This window comes from Salvia splendens, chromosome 16 (assembly GCF_004379255.2).
Source record: "Salvia splendens isolate huo1 chromosome 16, SspV2, whole genome shotgun sequence".
In the NCBI taxonomy this organism is placed as follows: domain Eukaryota; kingdom Viridiplantae; phylum Streptophyta; class Magnoliopsida; order Lamiales; family Lamiaceae; genus Salvia; species Salvia splendens.
The window spans coordinates 15,291,755-15,307,547 of NC_056047.1; the positions used below are offsets into that span (position 1 = coordinate 15,291,755).

Consider the following 15,793-nt stretch of genomic DNA (forward strand, 5'->3'; position numbering starts at 1 on the left):
AAGTCCGTGACACCCATGGGCATTGGGCCCATTTGATTTACTTCTAATTACTTTCTGATTTTGGCTTCACATACATAATTTTATTTATGTTTTTTTTTGAAAGCTACACACACCCTCACTCATGCACACACTTATCCTTTTAAATGGTTTAATCATTCCCAATTTATTAGTTGGAGTGAAAATATTTTATGTGATCTAGTGGAGCTTATAATTTATGTGTGTATGGAACTATGGTGTATATACGTGTATACATACTTGTCAATTTATTAGTCTAGGTGTCATCCCTTGTTGTGACCAATTTTATAACGTATGTAGACTAAAGTATTTGAGTTAGGAGAATTATTGTAATCAAAAGGTCGAATTTACAACCTATCAAGAGATTGGAGCATTATTTAAATATTAAATCCAATTTTCAACAAAGACCAATTTTTTATTTGGCAACTCATAAATTCTTAATTCAACAATCACTAATTGAAACAAAATTGTATGAATGAAACTCTAATTTGGGGACGTGGTTGCATATAAAATGTCTCTTTGTGACAATTGAAAGGTGAGAAGAAAAAAAGAAAGAAAAAGCAAACAATTCTTTTGGGAGTGAACAAAAATCCGTTTAGTTGTGAGGAAATAAAATTGAAGGACCACAAATTCATCACCCTATGAATATTGGTGTCTTTTTGCAACTTGTCGATGTGAAGTCATAATCTCGAATTGAAAGTCTAACGGAATTCGATTTAATGAGAAGACAAAGATAAATACAGACTCATTGCGTGCTTATATAAAATTATTAAATTTTGATTTTAATAACCACCTCATGCCTTGAATTGTCATAGAGTTTTAGAGAAATAAAGCAAGAAATTATAAACCGATAAATTTCTTTAAATGATAAATTATTCGAGATTTGTGAATTTTACCTGTCGATTATTATTAGTTAATGGAGATGAAAAATGACCAAGTTTTCAAAGATGGGCAACTTTAAGATTCTATATATAGATATAATATCTGCGGACAAATACTTCTAATTTAAAGTCACGTTTTTTGCTTTACAAGTCTAGTTGATATCCACATAAATGGAGTCTTAATCATGACAAAAAAGAAATTCATGATACTATACACTGTTATATATTTATTTTACTTAATCAAATAAATACTAACAATTTTGTAATAAAACTAATTTTTCATATATATATATATATATATATATATATATATATATATATATATATATATATCTAGCATGATTTGCTATTATTATCATGTTATGAATTAAAAAATCTCTTCTATAAAATAGTACAATACCTATATATTTACCAAATGAACTCAATTTACTTTTTTAGAATATAAACTCGTGACATTTAAACCACACCATTTACAGATTTAATCGAAAGGTTCCTGAGACAACGTTTTCTTTTATTTTTCTCTTCTTTGTAGTACTACTAACCAAGAATATGAGTTTGAATAATAAGAAAAATAAAAGTTTTCACTTCAAATCAGAGTTGATTAGTTTAATACTAATGTGCTTTTGTGGAAAACATCACTACATGCATGTAATCCGAATTAATTTTCTTAAAAGTTTATTCATGAAAAAATACTGCATGCATGCATGCATGGCGAATGTTAGTATATTGAAATTTACCCTAAATTCTTTTGAAGTGATAAAATTTAAACTATTCTCCTACTTTATAGAAGACTCAAATTTATCCTAAATTCTAGTAGCTCATTTTGATTTCATATGCATTTCATTTTATAAGAGATGACACACATACAATATATATGTATTTGTACGTACATAAAAAATAGAAAGCAATTTCCAAAACAAAAATTACTAAAAGTTGGGTTGAATAAAAAAACACCAATTCCCAGCAAGTGAAGCAAAACGGTTTGATTGAAAACCCAAACCAAGTAAATAAATTATAGTAAAAGTATTAATCGATTCTGTACATACCATTGCCGCCTATTGTGTGTGTGCACAACAACACAGCCAAATATATTGAGAAGTTCACCGACAAATCAAAACCACTGTTCCAACCTTCACCACATATTTTCCAATTCACTTTTCCCAAATATTTATCCAGGTCCAGCCAAATCATGAAGCAGCTGCGCCCCCATCAAATGCAGATTCTGGCTTCCCCCATCAAACATTGAAGAATACTGATCCACCCTCTCACACTCCTCCATCTCCTCATCTCTAGGGTAGAACAACCCCCCCTCCGACGCCGCCGGGGTGAATGCCAAGGTCACCCCGCCGCCGCCGTGCTGCTGCAAACCCAATGTCAATGACACCCCTCCTCCTCCTCCACCACCGCCGGTATGATGAGAGGCGGAGGCGTATGATGAGAAATCGAACTGCATCGCATCGCCTCCGCCTCTGGTGATGTGATTTCTTGATGATGAAGTGTTGATTATGGAGGAGAGGCAATCTGAGTCTGTTCTCATCATCAGCTGATCCTCGGTCGGCTTGCGGTCCTCGTGCCCAGCGGCCTGTTCTTCTTTTTCTCCTTCGCCTTGGCCGCCTTCCTTTTGGTCCTCGAGGTACATTTCCTCGACCATGGGCTTCCAGAGGCGCACCCGCGCGTTGATGAACCAGTTTGATACCTGCATTTCCATACATGACTTTTTCTCAAATAGTATAAAAGAATTGGTCAATTAATTAATGGTGGGGAGAAAGAGACATGCCTGGCTTCTTGAGAGACCTGTTTGTCTGCCTAAAATGCGTTTATCTACTTCGCTTGGATACCTGCACCAAGTTCCAGTTTATGCATTTTCATCAATGCTTCTTCAATTTCATATTTAATTTGAATAATTTGTTGTGGATGACAGAGAAACATGGGTCCTCATAACCAAAAATGCCAAGAAGCTACAAACCCATAGAAACAAAACAAGAAACTAACAGCTGTAACCAAACATTAACAATCTCAATTAACAATTTAAATAATCAATTAAGTAGAGAGAGAGAGAATTTACGGATGGAGGAAGTGTTCAAAGAGCCAAGCGCGGAGGACGGCGACGGACTTCTCCGGGAGGCCGCGCTGGGGGCGCCACGGGTGATTCTCGACCATCCCCATCTGCTGGAAAGCCCTCTGCTGCCTCAATTTCTGATCGAGAATTCTGAGCCGTGGAGTCTCGCCTTTGCTGGCGCCGGCAATCGCAGCGTCTCTATCCCCCATCGCCTTGTTCGCCGCCTTAATTTGACCTAAAATCCCATCCTTGAGGCATCGGAAGTGCCGCGACATCGCCCGCAGAGCCATGCCGGAGTAGGCCGCTGCCGCGCCCTCTCCGGCCACCGCCTCGAACGACAGCACCACCGCCTGCATCTGACCGCAGTAGTGCTTGTACCTTCTATCAACCTTTCCCCAAATTTTTTTTTTAAAAAAAATGAAGAAGTACATGTGAAGCATTAATGGAAGAGTCACAAAGTTAGTTTCGATTTTAAAGGCGATTGGTCCACCGTCCAATCATTTTATGTAACAATATTACCTCTTGTAGCATTTGCAGCAGCTTCGCCTTTCGACTCTGCAGCTCCACGACGTCGACGGCGAAAGGCTCCCCCGCCGCGGCAGCGCTGTCGTCCTCGCCGCAGCTTTTTTTGCCCTTCATCTTCTCCGCTGCGGTTCCGAGATTGCAGAGCTGATTGAGGAGCTCCTTCGCCGGCTGAAGGTACCTGGAGTTCCGAATCTGAAACTGCTGTTGCATCATCTGCCGATACATGGAATTACTCGATTGACCGACGTCGTTTTGTCGCATCTGAAAGGGCTGCAGATTGGAGGAAGTGAGTGAGAGGGAAAGAGATCCTTGAGGCTGAGTGGCCGGCTGCCTTTGATTTGCATACGGATCGTGGACAATCAATCTGTTTTGATGGTGGTGATTCCATGAATCCGGTGAAAGCAATAAGGATTGGTGATTTGTGAAATCGTTGATGGATTGGTGAGTATGAATCAGAGTTTTGGAAGGAAACCCTATAATCTCCATGGGTGCAGTGAGGTTGTAGATTTGGGGGTTTTCTGTTGAAGAGGCGTCGGAATAGCAGTATCCAGTAGATGCGGCCATGATATTGATCCCTCCTCCTCCTACTGTCTTCTCTTCACCATCCATAGAGAGAGGAGAGAGAGATATTTGCAGTGTGTGTGAATATGTTGCTTCAGGCTGTGGACTAGTTGAAGATCCACCAAAAAGCAATCGCCTTTTTCAGCTCAAGTATACAATATTTATTGTGTATATTAATACGTGTGTGTGTGTGTGTGTATGTGCGTGAGAGAGAGAGAGTGTAGTGTGTGTTATAAGTGGAAATATTGTGTAGGGTAAAGTATATATGAAGACATGGGTGGTACTGTAAAAAAGCCTACAATAGATGATATATATGTACATAATTTGCTTTTCACACCCAACAACAAACCTTATTCCATCAAAGCCTAAAATTAACCTACCTCTCCAATATCAAAATTGGGTCAATCCACCGTAGCAAGTTAAAGTTGCTACTTTCAGATGGGATTCATCATATACTACTAGTACTATTGAATAATCTGCTACATACGCTATTTTACTAGAAAATATGAACATTTATATATGGGCATCACATCATATACCACTCCAACCGCCAATTATATGAGATGAGACCCCACTGATTAAAATATGTATATTTAAAACAATATAGGAGTATAGGAATATTTACTATGGCAATTATTAAATGAAGAAGAAAATAGTACAGATGGTGTCAGAAGAAGAAGATCATGGTCCTTTGCCTAGCACAAAACCTACAAGCCGCCACATGCTATATGTTGGGTTTTCTTTTTAATTTGACTCGTCACCCAATTCATTCATACATGACTTCATTAAATAGGAAACGATTTTAAGGGTATCCAGTGGAGGACACTCAAAAGCCCCGCCCCAGTTTTTATTCATAGCCTCAGTTTTTTTATCCATAGTTTCAAAATTTTATTTCCGTCACTATAGTGGACACTTCTAATAGCCTCCAAATTTTATAATCAATTTTTATTTTAAAATATTTTTAGTTTTAATCAGGTATAATTAAAATAATCGCAGTGTAAATAATTAGAAAATGAGGTAATTGTGGCCGAATATTCGTTGTATTGCATACGGGTAAAATTATACAACGAATAATTAAAATAAAATACAACTAAAAACTCTGACACAGTCTACTCGGTGTCGGAGTCGGCTTCTTCTTCTTCTTCTTCTTCTTCTTCTTCTTCTTCTTCTTCATCTTCTCCTTCTTTTTCTTCTTCTTCTTCTTCTCCTTCTTCTCCTCCTCCCTCGCTGCTGCCGGCCGCGGTTTCCCCAGGAGCATCATCAACCAACCCCAGCCGACTCTCAATCCGAGTGATGAGCCTCTTGTAGACGTTCCTGACGTACGGGTCAGATTCCGCTGCGTATTTGCTGCATACGTCGTGCAGTTGTTGCATCAACTGCACATCTATGTTATCTCTCAAGACCTCGTGGGGTTGTATCATGTGCTGTGGGATTGGGGCGAGCGGGGGGATGCGAGATCCGGATGCGGCAGCCGATAGGCGGGAGGCACTTCTAGCCCCTCTGGCGCTGCGGATAGATGTCTGTTATCCCGGGGGCTGTCGTCGCCTAGTGTGTGTAGCGGCCGGCTCTTCGACCTGCTCGTCGGGCTGCTCGAACTCGTGCGAGCCGCTTCCGCTGCTGTAGTCCCCGGCAAGGTTGTGCCTTGTACGCTTCGGCCCAGGAGCTGAGTTGACCTCTTGCGCCACGATGGCCTTGAATTTCGGACAATCCACGAGGACCAGATACTCCTCCCACAGTGTGAACTTCAGCCAGTCTTCCGTGTTGTATTGGCCCATCGGCAGGGCCTTAACGTCTGTTTCGCTTCGGCCACTCTCAGCGTGGAGAAGGTTGTTCTGGTATATGGACGCGAACCGCTTGGTCGCCCGCAGAATCCTACCCCACTTTTTTCGGAGATGTTCTGGGTCGCGCTTATCAGCACCGTGGGGTTTGAAGTCCTCGTATGCTATCATGATGCGCCTCCAAAAGCTCCCCTCAGGCTGACCGGTGCCCACCACGGGGTCCGATGTGATGGCATCCCACGCCCTCGCCACGGCAATGATCTCCTCTTTTGTGTAGAACTTGCCCCGGTTGGAGCCAGAGCCACCGCTATCGCCGACGCTACTGCCCTCGCCACCGCCACTGCCGACGCGGCTGCCCGAGCCGCCACCGCCGCTCCCCGAGCCACGTCTGCCGCCTCCGCCCCCACCTCCACCTCCACCTCCTCCGCCCATACCGCCACCGCCTCCACCCCTACCGCCTCCGCCTCGGGCAGGAGCCGACGTTTCCACCCGTTTAGTCGGCGTATCCGGGATGCCGGAACTGAGCAGACCCATCATAGTATCCAGTGTGTCTTGATCTGCTTCGGTGAAAGGAGATTGGTTGTATTGGAAAGGGGACTCCGGACGCGGCTGGTCAAGCGCGTCGAGGTTGGGTCTGTAATCTCCAAATGCGGAGCGACTCAGATTCCGCTGAATAGGTGGGAGCGTTGGAGAAGACCTCCACGGCTGAGATGGAGGTAGGTTTGGGCTCGATGCCCACGGCGGGGGAGATTGACTCCACATCCACGGATGAGACGTAGACCCACCATATCCCGTCGGCTGAGAAGGATATTCGCCATATCCCGATGGATTTGAAGGATAGCCGGCCGACGGCTGTGAAGGATTTCCGCCATAGCCCGATTCCTGTGAGTCGGGTGATTCGTCGTCTTCACTGTGCATATACAGAGAGTGAAAGTCTAGATAGTGAATGGAGGGATTTTGTGAAAATGGTGAAAAAATAGGTGGTGGAGAGTGATATTTATAGAGGAAATTAAAAAAAAATTAATTAAAAATTTCAGCTGACAGTCGCCGCGCCGGATGGTCTGCCACTATGGTCGGCGTGCCTATAGGCGCGGCTAACGGACGCCCGCTGCGTCCTCGCCCCCACGTCGCCTATCCGTCGTCCGCCGTCCTACTGCCCATTTCCGCGTCCGCCCCGGGGGCGGATAACTCCTACACTATAATCCGCCCCGGGACCGCCCCTGCCGGGGCTATAGGCGGGGCGGTCCCTAGTGGATGCTCTAAAAAGGATGGTAAATTGTCTCACTTACAAAAATTTATAAGTACTTATTAATTTATTTTTGGGGTAAATGTGCACGGTTCAAATGACCAATAATTGAAGTCTTTATAAAAGTCAACTCATTTTGATTAGGGTTGAAAGGAATTTTGTTAGGATTAAAGTGATGATGATGAGGTAATGAAATATCATCTAGTGTAAATTATAACATAGAATAAAATTGATATCTTGAAGGACAACATTTGAATAATAGAACCGACACATAATTATACCCTATTACTTGTAGTATCACTTTATCATTTTCTCCATCCATTAGTACCTTATTTCATTTTTATTGTATATAATAAATAAATTTTGCATTTCATTATTGAAATTTTATTAAATAAATAAATGAAAATAAAATACATATTTCATTAATTTTTTCTATCATGTTTTTGTAATTCTTCGAATTCGAGACAGATAAAAAAAAAAGAGGATTATTGATGGACTAAAATAAATAATAACTCATGCATTAGTAAGTGTAGCCGTTGAGTACAATCACAGATCCCCAAAAGTGAAGCTCAACTATAAATTGTGCAGGCTTTTTCAGAGGTGTGCATATTTGTTTATGGGGAACCTAAAAGCAAATCAAATATCAGTACGTACAACCCCACATCATACTTATTACTGTCTATAATTAATACTAGTAGTAGGAGTATTTTTATAATTTTGATATACTAGTATATATATACTCCCATTTCACCTTGAGAATATTTAGAGCATCAGCAATGGAGGCGTCAAAACCGCGACGTCGATTTTTCGCCGACGCCGGTTCTGACGCCGAACCATTGCGACCGGCGTCGGTGAAATCGGCGCCAACTTCGGCGTGGCCATGCCGATTCGTGTGACTACGCCGGTTCTAACGCCGATCCTCACGGCGCCATTGTAGGCCCCGGATCGGCGTCAGATTTTAATTTTTAATTTTTTTTTCGAAAACACTATATATACGCGCTTTGAACGTCATTTTCATTCGCACCACTTGTTTTAACGAGTACTCTCTCTATCTTTCTTTCTGTACAAGATCAATAACGAGCAATGGAGAACAACTACGAAGGTACTCCAGTGACTCCCGGGGGATGGTCTCAGACTCCCCCGACTCCCGGGGTAGGGTCCCAGACTTCCCCGGCTCCTGGGGGAGGTTGTTGGCCTCCGATGACCGGGTACTACAATATGTACCCGTGGCAGCAGATGATGCAGGGGTGGGCACCCAGCATGCAGCCCCCTATGCAGATGATGCCGGGGTGGGCACCCGGGATGCAGCCACCGGCGCAGCAGATGATTCCAACGCCGCAGGGGACGCCCGGGGGGGACAACGCCTATCGGCCGACTTTTGATTTTTCCACTGGTTCTTCGCACACATCGACCCCAACGGATGCACAGTATACGGAGACCTTCTCCTTAGCGGACTTGGGTTTTGATATTAACGAGGTTCCGGAAACTCTCATTCAAAGCCAGGGAGTAGGGCGGGGTAAAAAGAAGGGCAAGGCCAAGAAGGTCGGCGAGTCGTCGCAGCCGGAGGAGGACAGCCGGGTCCGGAGGAAGTGGACGGACGCGGAGAACGTTGCGGTTGCCAAGGCGTGGGTGAGTGTCTGCGACGATCCTCTCGTTTCGAACAACCAGAGGATCGTCAACTTGTGGGCCAAGATAGCCGCAGCCTACAGGGCATTTTGCCCTGAAGGGAGACCGCGCACCGGGGAGGAGTGCCGGAAGTGCTGGGACCGAATCAGGTCTGGCGTCTCTCGATTTTCGAGTTTGTACGCCAACGCCCTCCGCATGCAGACCAGTGGCCAAACAGAGGAAGACTGCAGGAGGATTGCGGAGAGAGCCTACCCCGATCCGCAGAAGAAGTACTATGAGTTCACCTTCTGGAACTGCTACGTTGTGCTCAACGAGTCGGAGAAATTTCGGGCAGGTGTCGACGCTGGCTGGCCGAAGAAGCAGAAACTGAACTATACCGGAGATTATAGCTGCAGCAGCGGTGGTTCGACAGACCTCCCCGAGACGGCCCAAGAGGTCCCGACCCCTCGTTCGTTCGGTCACCGACCTCGCCCGGTTGGCCAAAGGCGGGCGCAACAGGTTGCGAGGGCGGGCACCCCGAGATCCCAGGGGGTCCATTCGGCATCCCCCCTCGGCAGGTCTACCGAGGAGCTCAAATTCTTCGCGCGCCAACAAACGCGCGCTCAAATGGTGAAGACCTTAGCCGACTTCCAATCGGCGGTGGACCCCGAGGTGAAAGATTATCTTCGTGTATTGCTCCAGAGCCAGCGTGAAGAATTGGAGGCGATGAGGAGGGAGACCGGCGGGAATAGCCGCGGCGTAGGTGGCGACAGAGGCGGCGGCGACGACGGTGAAGAAGGGCTGGGCGACGACAGAGACGAGGACGGCGGCGAGGAGTGATTTTTTTTTACTTTTTTAATTGTACTTTTTAATTTTGTACTTTTTAAAATTATTGTACTTTTTTTTAAAATTAATGTACTTTTTAAATTTTAATAGTATTATTCAAATTTCCCGTATTTGTCTCGTAAATTAAATTCCGTATGTTGATACGATTGTAAATTAAATTATATAATTGTTATTAGTGATGTGGATAGGTAGTGGGAAGGCTATGTGAGGGCTATTTGATGTCCAGTTGATGTGGCAAGCTGATGTGGCAGGAGAATTTTAGTGCTGATGATATGGCAGTGTGAAGGTTATGTGAGGGCTATGTGAAGTCCAGTCTCATTGTGGATGCTCTTATGTAGGAAATTGTCAATAAGCTTATAATTTTAATATTATCACATTAATTCCTAAAAGAATTGCCACGGAAAATTGGAGTGTCACTAAAATATGGTTGTATACTCAGATACTTTGACCAACAAAAACTATGACTGTTAATTTTACAGCAACATATGGTGATAGTATTTCAACCAATGGTTCAAAATCGTATTAAAATTACAAAATAAATACAAGTCCGTGACTAATTAAATATAACCCCAAAAATTATAACCAATTATAACATGTAAGACAAAACATATAATTAAATAATACTACTATACTCCAACATATTGTAAATAAATATAGCAGCACTGTAAATATTATACGGTGGATGAGATAAGATGGTCCAAGTTTTCCAACTAATTGTAATTATTTAAAACCACAAGCTATTAGAGACCTCTACTCATATAATTGGGACCGCTATTCTTTTTTCCTTTTCCCATTTCCATAAAATTTCCAATACCCAAAACGAAATATTAGTCAGGACGAGACAAAATATTGACTTACTTTAGGTCTTTATTTGTCTATGTCATTAGATGAAATTTTAGGGTTTATCTAATCAAGCAGTGCCATATAATAATTTTTATATTAAAATTTTAATTTGATGGACCATTATCGTTGGAGACTTTGGACTTTTCGGGGCAGACAAAGTTTATTCAAGAAAATTAAGAGCGCATCCATTTCAAAAGTCTCATATAACTATAAATTAAATATGACTGATCACGTAATCGAAACTTCTTATTCATATCTAATTTTAAAAACTGAGTTGAGCTAATCAACTAGTTTGACCAATCCATTTTCCATTTTCCATTTTCAAGTTCTTTAGTAATTTAGTTCGTTTGCGTAAATCCAAAAATTATGTGAATTGTTCATATCAAATTACTGAATACAGTTATATTTATTTATTATTATTAATATTATTATATGTTTTGAGTTTGACGTTGTGCATAGTACTATGTTTATTATAAATGAAATGATGTACTTTGTTTTTTTTTTAGATTGGTCGGCCCACTGGAAATCAACAAGGCCACTAATAATCAATATCACATTCTAATTTATTTTAGTGGTAACTATTTATATGTTGAGTCGAAAAAGCCAAAGTAACCTTTGCTCATATTTTTCTATGGGTATTGTCCACATGCACTTTTACACAATAAATTAAGATGTCCTGCATATTTATTTGAACGTTTCATTTGTCTTCACATTCTTGATTTGCACTACATCCCAGCCTTAACAACTTTTCGTTTGGGTAAAATATTATTTTCTTTTCCACTTCCATGAACACTACTACTAATTCGCTCCTATATTATTTGCTACATTTAGGTTGTATTTTTTTATTTTAAAATTGTAATCTCGCTTTTTCAAAAATTGTTTGTCATTATCCAGCTTCATCCCTGAATAAATGGTCACTAAATCTTGATCTAGAAAACTAGTCCTACTACTTAAAAGTAAAGCGAGGAGAATATAATTAGATAAAATAAATTTAGAGAATTAGAAAAATAGTTAATTTTTGGATGTGGAAAGTTGTTGTAGAAACACGCGCAAGAAAAGGAGGTGTTTATTTGAATGCAGCTTTAATTTATCCTTTGTCGACAAAAGAGGAAGTGATCCTCACTCTCGCCAACTACTATATTTTGCCCTCACACTCACACACACCCTTTTCATTTTTCTCTCTAAATTCAGTCTGTAAATTAAGTATTCCAATGAAACTTTATGTTTACTTTTTTTACTATCAACAGAATTCCAACTGTGTTTTAGATTACAAGTCAACTTAATTAATTTATACTCCCTCTGTCCCATTAGAAATGAAACGTTTTTCCTTTTTGGTCTGTTCCATTAAAAATGAAACGTTTCTAAAAATGGAAACAATACTCTCTCTACTTTTTCTTCTCTCTTACTTTACTCTCTCTTCATTAACTCACAAAATAACACTACATAAAATCTCGTGCCGAAAAGTAAATGTTGCATATTTAATGGGACGGAGGGAGTATGTATTAGTATTTCATTATTAAAATTATGATATTGTTAGCAAAAAATCCTTGGTTTCCTTTTTTGCCCTTCTAATTTGGTTCGTGGAAGTGTGATGACGGATGGTGTCACTTCTAATGATGTACATTTCATTGTTATAACTACATATATTCAATATTTATAAAGCCGATTGATTCAATATATAATAAGTGTACATTTTCGAATATGTAATGACACATTATTTACAAATGACATGTAACAGAAACTTAACTCTATAAAATATCTCAAATTTTTTTCACAAACTGAATATCATATTAAAGGTAATTTTATGAGAATTATAATAAAATCTTAATTGTTTATGTTCACACAAAGAAGGTTGGACAAAAATTGATGTAAGTATCTCTACCAGCTTAATGATGTCCATTTAAATGTTACAATGACCTAAATTCAACGTATATAACGACGTAAAGTTAGTTATAATAAAGTGTATTTTTGAATTTGAAATAGTGCAATGGATAACTATCAACATCCTTAATTATCGAAATTCTTCAGGATAATTATATAGTTGATCACACGAAATGCTATAAGCCTATAACCTTGCCCTTCAAAATTTTTGATCTGATCAATGAGATTTTTATCATAGCTTGTTATGCATTGATGGTATGGTTTGACCCTAATACAGTTTTACAAATATGTGTATAGTTAGAAATTATATGTACTTCTTATATACTATAGAGCTTGGAATAAAAAATACCATATCTATATCAAAATTAAGACAATTATATCCTTTAAACTAGGGTGATCAACTACCTATATTACGTCACATGCATGGAAAATCGTTGACGTTTATTTTATGCGTTAAGGGTAAATAAAAAAAAATCAAAATTTTGACAGTTGTGGAATAATCTATTATGTTGTTATAATGTCACATATACAAAGTATATAATGCATTCAATTCATTGTTATACAATGTATATAATGAATTCAATTAATTGTATATATTTTAGTATAAAATAGAAAATAATGAGGACAATTATTCTTTGTAAATTGTACTCCCTCCGTTCCGCTTTAGTAGCCACAGTTACTTTTCTACACTCGTTTTATAAAAATAATAATAAATAGTTAAAGTGAAGAAATAATAAAGTAAGAGAGATAATAATATAGATAATACTCTTCTCTATATTATCAACTCTCTTACTTTACCATTTATCCACTTTAACTAAATTTATTATCATTTTTATAAAACGAGTGTGTAAAAATAACCGGAATTGCTAAAGCGGGACAGAGTGAGTAATTGTTATCCCATTTCATTTTTAATATGCATATATTCTATGAAAATGAATTATTCTGGCAACAATTTGTCATCTATAATGTGGATAGAATGAAAAAAATACCATGCTTCTAGAATCGAATACACGTTAACCATGAATCTGGAAGCGAATACACTCAACCAAAATTTTCAACAATTTGTCTTTTAGTACACACAATAATTAATTCTTCACTTGACTAATTATCTTTAATGTGGGAACATAACCCTTCGGTCTAATCAATAATACATGAATTAAATGAACACGGAAATTAAATCATTCATATTTTATATTTGAATTTTGAGTATGGCACTTTAGACCATTCACAACAGGTATCTCTCGACATATATAACTTTAATGATACATTTCCCGATTTGTGTTAAAATGATAACATCATTTAAAATGACACTGTACTATCAAGGACAACCGTTAGATTTAGGAGCAGATTCAACCTTAGTCTGCCACGTGGCATACTTGCTTGCTTATGTATTGTAGATTGCTTGATTATCTTTGATTTCATATCTTAGATTGCTTGAAACCATATGCCGAGTTGCTTGCCTATGTATCGCAGAATGTGTTCCTATGTATCGTAGATTGCTTGCCCAGATTGTCATTTTAACGCTTTGATTTTGTATCTCATATTATCAAATTGCTTGCATATGTATCATATATTGCTTGCATATGTATTGCGGATTGGTTGTTACTTGTTGTCACGTTGTCACGTTGTCACTTTAAGAGTGGTGTCACCCTAACGCACCCCTACATCTCCCATTATCATATCATTTACCTTAACGTCTATGTTAGACCACAATACCTCTCCCTTTTTACATATCTCTTTCCTTAATTATAATATTTTATTTTTTAACTATCAATAAATTTTTAACTAAAATACATAACAATATACTCCATAATAAAGTCTTAACAAATAAAAAAACTAAAGACGCATTCATTTGAGCAAATATATCTTCTATCTCCCTTCAGATTAGTGGCTCGTCCTCAACAAACATATGAATAACAGAAGCAAAGATATCTTCGTCGATCGAGATCAGATTCATTTGTGAAGAGTGATACTCCCTCCGTCCTTAAAAATTTGTCACATTTCGTTTTCTGCACTCGTTTTAGAAAAATGGTACTCCCTCTGTCCCACTACAAGTGAGGCGTTTCTTTCTGGCCGTTGTTTTGTGAAGATGATAATAAATAGTTAAAGTGGAGAGAAAGTAAAGTAAGAGAGAGAATAATATAGAAGAGAGTCGTACATACATTATTATCTTATTTACTTTACTTTATCTCTACTCTAACTATTTATTATTATTTTTGCAAAACAACGTCCGATTTGGAGTGCCTCACTTGTAGCGGGACGGAGGGAGTAATAAATAATTAAAGTGCAGAGAAAGTAGAGTAAAAGATAGAATAATGTAGAGAAGACTCCTATCTACATTATTCTCTCTCTTACTTTACCATTTTCACACTTTAACAATTTATTATCATTTTTTCAAAACGAGGGCAGAAAATGAAATGTGACAAATTTTCAGGGACGGAGGGAGTAGTTTTCATGGGATATAGTAGACGAAATGAATATAAAAATGCGGTTGTATTTATAAATTTAAAATAAAAAATAAAATAAATTTTGTACCCCCTACCCACCCCTTCCCATCCGGCAGTGCGTATTCGCGCTTCGTCCCACACCACTAGTTTCAATAGGCTTGCAAATTCGGGTACCAGCGGATACCTGAACCCAAAAAGTTGGGTATCTGATTAACTCATGTTTTGATAGGTTCAATTAGTCACTAAGTGTGTATAATGTAGATTTAATTCTATAGGCTTTGACTAATTATATGACTATTGGGAGTTGAGTTTGTTTAGAATGTGGTAAGATTAAAGATGAGAGGGACATGAAAAGACAAGAAAACAAACATCGGATGAGATTAAGTGAATGTCACTTGAACCGAGTGAGTGTCGGTTTAGTATCCACTCGGTTCGAGTGACACTGCAAGATGATGGTTCTAATCCAGAGAATTCCACTTGATCGAGTGGAATTGATCCCAAAACTCACTCGGTCCGAGTGGCCAACCAAAATCGATTCCAAAGTGCTTCACTCGATCTTAGACATCTATAAAAAACCTCATACTATTATTAAAATTCTAGAGTAACAGAGAATCAAGGTTGCAATAGCCAATAGTCGCCCATCTCCTTTCCCCAACTAAAGAAACTTACAGACCAAACATATTTGAAAATTTGGAATGTTTCACTACCATATTTATCACTAGTACAAATACTGCAGATAGTCAATTCCATTCACTTGTACGTTGCCACAGCAAAATAAAATCTAAACACCTCCATAGTTAACTACTACTCCCTCCGTTCCATGTCAATAGAGTCGTTTTTCTATTTTGGGAAGTTCCAAGTTAACTTAGTCAATTCTATTTTTGACAAAAAGTAATTCTCATTTTTACTTTATTCTCTCTTCATCTCTCTTACTTTATTGTCTCTTACTTTTTTCACCATCCATTTAATACACTATTCTTAAATTCCGTGTCGAAAAGAAATGTCTCTATTAACAAAGAACGGATGGAATAGTAAAACTTAAATATCATATATACAAATTGATAACATAAAATCTACTCCAAAAATAAAAAATTCTTTTATTAAAA

The 15,793-nt window shown here is 39.0% G+C and overlaps 2 protein-coding genes across 2 annotated transcripts; both read right to left on the bottom strand.

The window, feature by feature from the left end:
- Positions 1–1,864: 1,864 nt before the first annotated feature.
- Positions 1,865–4,273, bottom strand: LOC121772591 (homeobox protein BEL1 homolog). The gene is made up of 4 exons (XM_042169747.1): positions 3,475–4,273; positions 2,962–3,344; positions 2,674–2,734; positions 1,865–2,592 (listed from the first exon to the last, which is right to left on the bottom strand). Exons 1-4 carry the CDS (start codon positions 4,087–4,089, stop codon positions 2,065–2,067), a joined length of 1,587 nt encoding a protein of 528 aa, XP_042025681.1. The 5' UTR covers positions 4,090–4,273; the 3' UTR covers positions 1,865–2,064.
- A 1,094-nt stretch (positions 4,274–5,367) lies between these two features.
- On the bottom strand, positions 5,368–6,353 carry LOC121770242 (glycogen synthase kinase-3 alpha-like). Its single transcript, XM_042167010.1, has 2 exons — positions 5,715–6,353; positions 5,368–5,388 (listed from the first exon to the last, which is right to left on the bottom strand). Exons 1-2 carry the CDS (start codon positions 6,351–6,353, stop codon positions 5,368–5,370), a joined length of 660 nt encoding a protein of 219 aa, XP_042022944.1.
- Positions 6,354–15,793: the final 9,440 nt, after the last annotated feature.

Coding starts and splice junctions, on each gene's coding strand:
- LOC121770242 (XM_042167010.1), bottom strand. CDS start 6,353: ATGGGTCTGCTCAGTTCCGGCATCCCGGATACGCCGACTAAACGGGTG. Junction 5,389..5,714: donor AGGCCATCGTGGCGCAAGAG/GTCAACTCAGCT, acceptor CGACGTATGCAG/CAAATACGCAGCGGAATCTG.
- LOC121772591 (XM_042169747.1), bottom strand. CDS start 4,089: ATGGATGGTGAAGAGAAGACAGTAGGAGGAGGAGGGATCAATATCATG. Junction 2,735..2,961: donor TTTGAACACTTCCTCCATCC/GTAAATTCTCTC, acceptor AACTTGGTGCAG/GTATCCAAGCGAAGTAGATA. Junction 2,593..2,673: donor CAGGTCTCTCAAGAAGCCAG/GCATGTCTCTTT, acceptor ATGGAAATGCAG/GTATCAAACTGGTTCATCAA.